General features: G+C 36.1%; 1 protein-coding gene across 1 annotated transcript; it reads right to left on the reverse strand.

The window, feature by feature from the left end:
• Positions 1–2,150: 2,150 nt before the first annotated feature.
• On the reverse strand, positions 2,151–6,775 carry LOC110440607 (calmodulin-A-like). Its single transcript, XM_021483759.1, has 5 exons — positions 6,659–6,775; positions 5,561–5,588; positions 5,074–5,217; positions 3,725–3,979; positions 2,151–3,002 (listed from the first exon to the last, which is right to left on the reverse strand). Exons 1-5 carry the CDS (start codon positions 6,659–6,661, stop codon positions 2,977–2,979), a joined length of 456 nt encoding a protein of 151 aa, XP_021339434.1. The 5' UTR covers positions 6,662–6,775; the 3' UTR covers positions 2,151–2,976.
• Between the last annotated feature and the right edge of the window lie 782 nt (positions 6,776–7,557).

A 7,557-nucleotide genomic window follows, 5' to 3' on the forward strand; every position in this document is an offset into this window, starting at 1 on the left:
GCTTCCGTCAGCTTGGTCTATTGAGAGGCGGACTTAGAGACTTTGTTGGTGACAAAGCTTTGATAATACGATACGAAGCTTTATACAGTCAATGCGTCTGTGTTTTGTTCGTCTGGGAGTATGTATACACACAATTCTTTAAATACATAGTCATTTAAAACAATGGACAGAACGCATTGTCCCCTTGGAATTAAACACGATACTTCTTGGTCAAACATCAAAGTAAAACGATTGGTAGTTAAATTATATGTTAGCGTGGTCAAAACATTACTCAATATCGGCCTGGTCTAGGCTATTTAGCCCCTATTACTTCCCCATAAAGGCGGATGAGGGTCAGCTAAAGGGGTTATGTCTCCACTTCACGTGCAGGATATACAATGTCTCCATAGATACATCTGTACCAACACAATTGGCTGTGTCGTGTCAAAAACTCGGGTGGGTGGATTATCATAGTTTGATATAGACAAAGACTATTGTTTTAAATCATTATTTTATTTGCTTATTCGCCTAGGAAATTTACACATTTGGTTGACAATATTCAGTAAGAATTCTGACTGTTATATTTTGATCTGTATAGATTTTAAGATTGTCTAACGTCTAAGATAAATCATGTCTTTAACTCGAATGGTTTCTGGTTTATATCTTACATTATGCAAATGTAGCGTCTGCAAAGGACAGTAGGCTAAGTATGAAACGTACTCTGTTATGTAGGTGTTGGCTATAAGCTCTCAAGTAATGTTTATGCGGATTGACCGTAAATAAAACCCGTGTTATATACATCACATACTTCACGTACGCATTATGTGTGTTGGGAGTTGTTTACGGATTAAACTGCTTAAGATCTGGCGATATTAAACTAGCACACATGGCGACTAAAGGGACATAACTCGTCAAGATTGACAACTGCGTCAACCATGTGGATCGAGAGTTCTTAAGTCAGCGCCACTGTGGTTTATCAAGATACAATGGATAAGCTTTAAATCCTAAGAAAGGACATGTAGACCGGTACATTAAAATCACAACCTAAAACTACGTTATGCACCTTTAATGTGTTGGGCTTGAAGATCGAGTCTTAAGCATCCATGCTATCAAATAGAAGTGACATCGGCGTCAAGTCGCATCCTCGAGATTTAATCGCTGGGTTATAACCACAGGGGCATGGATCGCTTTACTTGTAACATAAAAAATAGGGGTCTCCTATACTAATATATAACCTGGAAAAGGCCGAGCTCCCATTCCATAATCGTATTATTTCGAATCACGTGTCACCCTCAGTGGCGGATCCAGAGACCTATCTGGGTGGGTTTCCATGCTGGAAAAAATTGAGGAAAATGGTGAAAATATATGATTTTTAAAGAAAATTATCAGGTTGGGAGGGGGTTCCTGAAGCCCAAAAAACCCCTCTAGATCCGCCACCGACCCTGGTAAAATAGAAGCCACTTCCTGCCGACTCGGCCAGGGAAACATTCGGTAGAGCGTAAGGTCCATGGTTCGACTCCTATAAGGGGGAAAATGAAAATATAATGACCTCTGTTACACGTGGTCATTAAAAAAATGACGATAGGTAAGCTATGTGGATATCCTAACTTTTTAATTCATTTGCAACTCGCATATTCTTTCAGAATAGGTCCGCAATCGCCATCGGGGACAAAGTCCCTGAGTAATGGAAACGGTCGAGATCCCTATCACATAACAATGTTTACTTTCGCTAACAAGATTGTCCCGGAACAGAGCTTGAAAGGGTTGATGTTCCTACCCTAACCATTTAATAACTTTTTTGATGGGCTTGAAGATATGAACACAGTCATGCTTCCAGGGCGATAGGAGCTAACCGCTATTGGTCCTTGGGATTGTTTGACCCCCTCTGGGGGAGCAAGGACCCAATCAGGGTATTTGAGCATTTAAACTTTTTTCCTGTTAAGTCGCGAAGAACCATCCTTCGGACAGTGAATCAAATTGTATATAAACTGGTGTCTGTACATCTCCTTTGTTGTTGTCGGAGGAACCCACAATGGGTTTATGTTTTCGAATATTACTTATCAGGTGAATAAATTGCCGTAATTGTTGAAAATATCCAGGTGAGCGATATCGGCCCTGCTAGACACCCTGACTCATTATAAGGAATTTCATCAACAAAAAGAACGACTAGATAAATTGTATGCAAGTTTAATGATTTAACATATGTAACGTAAACAAACATTCTATCAATGAAAAGGAACAAAAATGGAATGTATATATATACATGTGTGTTGCTCAGATCCTTCATTACCTACGCCATGAACTAAAGGCAGTATACCTCTATCACTCCTATAAACAGTTATTGACAGATTCTTTCACTTGAACCAATCTATAGAAATTAATATTTTGTATTTGTGACAATGTTAGATGGATTTTCTTTTTGATAGGATTAAGTTGTGTCATAATAATTAAAGAGGCGCCAATAAAAAGCAAAAAAAGCAAAAATAAATCCGTTTCCCAGTTACATTTTGAGATCAACTACTTGTAAAGACTATGCTCATTATAGTCAAATAAATTAAAGTTTATCCCAATAATTTGTAGCCACAAAGCGTTTTGGTTGGTATAAAAATGGATCGACGTCGTGGTTAAACATACGGACCTTTTCCATTTAGTATAGATGGGATTGTAGTTATATATATATATATATATACATCGTTTTACTTAATTGACAAACGCAGTGTTTGAATATTCAACAACCTGTTCAGACTCTAGACAATAATGCTAGCCAGCTAATTTTTTCACATGCAATTACACGTCTAGACAGAAAAGTATTTGGAACACAAGTTTTGAACAGGCGTACCCATTCCGAACACTCATTCGTGCAGGATTTGCTTGCTAGTCCCTCACATTTCTAACACAGTGTGCTGTGTGTGTACACCCCGCCCCTTTTTATACTGTTCCATTCATAAATATACAACTCGTTCATCCTTTGGTCATAAAATAAGACATTTTCTAAGATCACTGCGTCAGGAGTTGTACCACTTCTGAAATAACAAATAAGAAATGTATAAGATAACTCAAATATAAATCAACATTTAACATGTTTAGGGCATGGCTGGATCAAAGCCTGGCTAGTTGGACTGCAATGTTATATGCAGTTTTCTATAGGATTTTAATTTGTCAACAACAGTTTTTTTTATAATCATATTAAAACTAACATCATGAAGAAATAGTACTTTTTTTTAATCTTTTCTCAAGATCATAAATTTACGAAAAGTATTAATTATTTTTCGTAAATATAAGATCTTGAGAAAAGATTAAAAAAACGAAAATACCATTTCTTCATAATGTTAGTTTTAATTAATATGCAACCTTATATATAAAATAAGTAGAGTATATCTTAATTTTATTTAAGGATCCCAGTTCTGCTGCAGGCAAACCTGAGGGTTAGTGTTCGAATCCTGGTCAGGCCGCGCTAAATATTAACATTCAGAACACTGCTGTTGATTGTCTTTTGCTAATTTAACCTTGTAATTTCTACATAAAAGTCCCAAAAGGTGTTTTTTCAGAAGTGACTTATACAATATTTAGACTATAGAATAAAAACAGTTTCCAGTGCCCATTGACAGTTTGGGCAGTGGTTCAGCTATCTTTAATGTTCTTAATTTGATTATCAATAAATGAGAGTAGTATGGTCGACTATATATACAATATATGTAAATGGATCAACCTTAGTAATTAGATTGGATAGTGACGTAAATGTTACCTTCATAGTTGAACTGGCCATCAACTGTCAGTTCAATTTCTCGGGTAAGTTCGTCCACCTCCTCATCTCTCAAAGGCTCTCCCAGGGTGGTAAGTACGTGTCGGATTTCAGACGCATTATTGTAGCCATTCCCGTCTTTGTCAAATATCCGGAAACAGTCTCGGAGAGATTCTGGCGTCTCGGTCAGTCCTGCGTTTTTCTGAACGATCCTCTTGCACTCCTCAATGTCAAACAACTTACCTCCCTTGCTGTTAGCTGAAACGAGATTACCTTAACATTTGAAAACAACTTTTAATAATTTGTGATTTTGTTTGTTTCTCTAACATAATGTCATAGAAACCTGAAATAGTTTACAGCAGTTAAATTTGGACCTTCCTGACAGGTAGGAAGTGAGCTATGGTTTAGGGGCTAAGATCACAGTCTATGTCATCCCATAATATTAATGGTATATCATCACAGTGGGGAGGATTGGGCAAGGTTTACCGACATGTGATCTAAACCTTTAAAACAAGCAAAGATACATCGAAATAAGTCCAAATATCTATCCTGTATTTGAATCCCGGTTCCCTGTGATTAAAATCCGTAATCAAATCAACTATATCAACCTGTCGACTTTACCAATTTTTGAGACCGGCAATTAAAAGTTCAACGTGGATTTTATGGCAAATGAATTAAGGTATGTATTAACTTATACAATATACTCGTGATTTTTGTAAGAGTTAGGCTACATACATGCTACGTATACCTTTAGTACACGTACTGGCGTTTGAGTTATCTCCCTTAACATATAAAATAATCAAAAAATTACCGGAGTGTTAATTATCAATGCCTTTCTTTCTTGTAAACCTTTTAAAATATGTCAATATTGAATAAAAAAAATACAGATGGTAAAGAATCTTTTTTTTAAATGTGGAATTATTTGAAAAAGTAATTTCAATTATTTAATAACTTTATACCCATGTTACTTTGCACTGCTCTCCACTCAACCCACGAAGATATATATATATACATGTAACACAGGGGCCGAACACATGTCCTTCACAGGGACTTGATAATTACTTGCAGCAGGTATGTTTGGCCCTATCCTAATGTGTCTGGAGCATTACAGTGTATATACCATTTTGTATAAGGTGGTATGAGGCATTTTGGAAAGGTATCTAGATATAAGTCCTATAACACATCAGGTTCGGTCGAACCAAACATAATGTCTTACATTTACCTAGATATCATGTCCCTGTGATTAAGGTCTGCTAATACCCTTAGACTAGAACAATGTTCAAAATAAATGTTTCCGGTCACTGTGTGACACCGGTAGTGCAAGAACTCCCAATATATTTGGTTAAACTTACCACTAGCGCCATACTCCTGTGCAATAGAGGCGAGCTGTGCCTGTGTCGGACTCAGTCCTATACTGCGCATGACACTGCCCAGTTCTGAAATGTTTATCTTGTGATCATCGTCTTTATCCTGGATCAGGTAGGCCTCTCTGAGCTCTGTAACATGCACCAAAACATTTGTGAGGTCGGACAGACATTACACTGCATAGTTGACGGTAAAAATTTAAATATGAATACCCCTGCTAAATCGGTTTGAAACTAAAACACTATTGGCAGTCATGACAATAAAATCGAATTTCAAATTGTAATTGCATGTTCATTGAAAAAAGCAAGTGTTCTCTCTTTTTTTACATACATTAAAATTGTAATATTAATTAACTGATTAATCATAGTGGAAGTTAAATTGGAGTACAGGGCCTATTATTGAAGCACATTGTCCATGAAAGACTTTCTTCCTTGCTTTTCGTAAAATAATTGAGTCAGTATATCGTGTCCTTACCAGTCATCATCTTTTCCATTCTTTGGGCCTTTGAAATTAAAAAAAAAGAAAGTATCAAAATTAGTTTTACCTCACAAAATAGTTCACAACAGTTCGTCCAATTTGCATATTTAATGTATAATTTATGACAAAAATCTCGAGTTACCTCCCTTTACCCACTAAAAGTCATAGAACATGTACATTATGTATTGTTTTACGGTTTCTTCGACAAAGCAAACATCACTGCTTCTTGTTTGAATTATTTAGCAGATAGAAACTATAGATGAACGTACGAGCTAAACACATGGGTGATTCACCGAGATATCGTGCTATTTTTAGATATACCTTGTACATGCACCAATGAGCTATCAGTAGCAAGTAGAGGCTATGTTGAAACAGACAGAGAAATATATGTTGTATCTAAATATACGCATAGTCATCAATGCATTTTATTGTTTTGTGTACTTGATATAAGAAATACTCAAGTTTAAAGTTCAGTTTTATGCATGATTTCGTTCAGTATGATCAATATCTTACAGTAGAATAGTCTTCAATCGTATACGTCTTAAATATCATTATGCCGTTGATTAATTATTTACATGTACAGTCAAGCTTCCCATTGCATATATATTGTTGCTGTGGAAACCCACACATGTGCAAAAAAAACGAATGCTGGCCAAGTCTGTCTGAAAACACATTATTGTAAGTGACTAATATGACCTTATTTTGATCAGGATGAAAGCTTGACGTGTGTAAATTAGTAATTAGCTGTGTCGAGGCGTACTGGATTTGTCGATACACGTTACATATGTACGTGTAAACTTGCTTATATGAACTATCACGAAACCAAGTAACGTATTATTCTGAGTATTGATCGTCGTGCAGGGCCGAACAGTGTTTGAACATAGGAATATCAAGGGGAGAAAAGATAGGCTGGTCTCAGGTAAACAAGTATGCGTCAACCGGTTTGAAGTACTTACCTGTACGACCGACCACACCTATACAGGTAGAATATCTGTGTGAGCTACCTGTTAGTGACAATATCTAGAAACATTGTAAATATAACACTATATATTCGTCCATTGTAAATACATTTTGTGTAAAACACAACATCCTTACCATGTCTGAGCGGGTTGTTGGTGATCGGTATAAGAATGGCTGTATAATAGTTCCGTCAGGTGTTGCACAGACCAACGCGCCAATAGTGTGATTACACCGGTGTCGAGTGAAACAACGTCCCAGGAACGCTTGGCTGGGCGGGCGGTATTTCTGGGTCACCCCATTATAGCACAGTACATAGAGCACCAGATGGTGTGCCGTAATGTTTCCACAGGGGGCTTACTTTAACAAAAATTCTTGTAGGGCACCGATTTCACGATAAAAGGATCTTTAAAATTGATCATATTTCGCTAGAAGAATTGTTTTGTTGTAAATTGCAGATAATACATGACGACCGGAACAAACTACTAGCAGTTACAAAGTGTACCTGTTTTTCAGGACACACGCAGAGTGACAACGAAAACTATTTTAGCTTATAGAAAATTAATAATTAAAACAATAAATAGAATAAAACCCTCACCTAATACCACCATTAAGATATAAGGACATAAATTAACCAAATCAACTCAACCGATATACTTATCAATTACAACATTGCGAGTTTTATATTATTATATATTTGGCAAGACTTTTTAATCAAGTTCAATCAACTAATGATAATCACTTTTGTTAAGTAAAATTACATTCCACAACAGTTGTAGTAAAAATGATTTCAACTGGGCTAAAGCAGTAAGAGATGAATTAAATAATCTAGGTCTTAGTGATGTTTGGTTAAATCCATGTATTTCTGAGCATAATATGTTATTACCATTGATAAAACAAAGACTTTTTGATCAAGGCATACAATTCCTAAGGGCCTCAGTGGAAAACTATCCAAAATGTTGTATAAAAATATCATAGATTTTGGAGAATCATTACAATTTTATCTCACAAAATATGTACCAATGAAATATCGCATT

The sequence above is a fragment of the Mizuhopecten yessoensis genome, unplaced genomic scaffold (genome assembly GCF_002113885.1).
Source record: "Mizuhopecten yessoensis strain PY_sf001 unplaced genomic scaffold, ASM211388v2 scaffold11185, whole genome shotgun sequence".
NCBI lineage: Eukaryota > Metazoa > Mollusca > Bivalvia > Pectinida > Pectinidae > Mizuhopecten > Mizuhopecten yessoensis.

Coding starts and splice junctions, on each gene's coding strand:
- LOC110440607 (XM_021483759.1), bottom strand. Junction 5,218..5,560: donor AATGGAAAAGATGATGACTG/GTAAGGACACGA, acceptor TGCATGTTACAG/AGCTCAGAGAGGCCTACCTG. Junction 3,003..3,724: donor TGGCCAGTTCAACTATGAAG/GTAACATTTACG, acceptor TTGTTATTTCAG/AAGTGGTACAACTCCTGACG.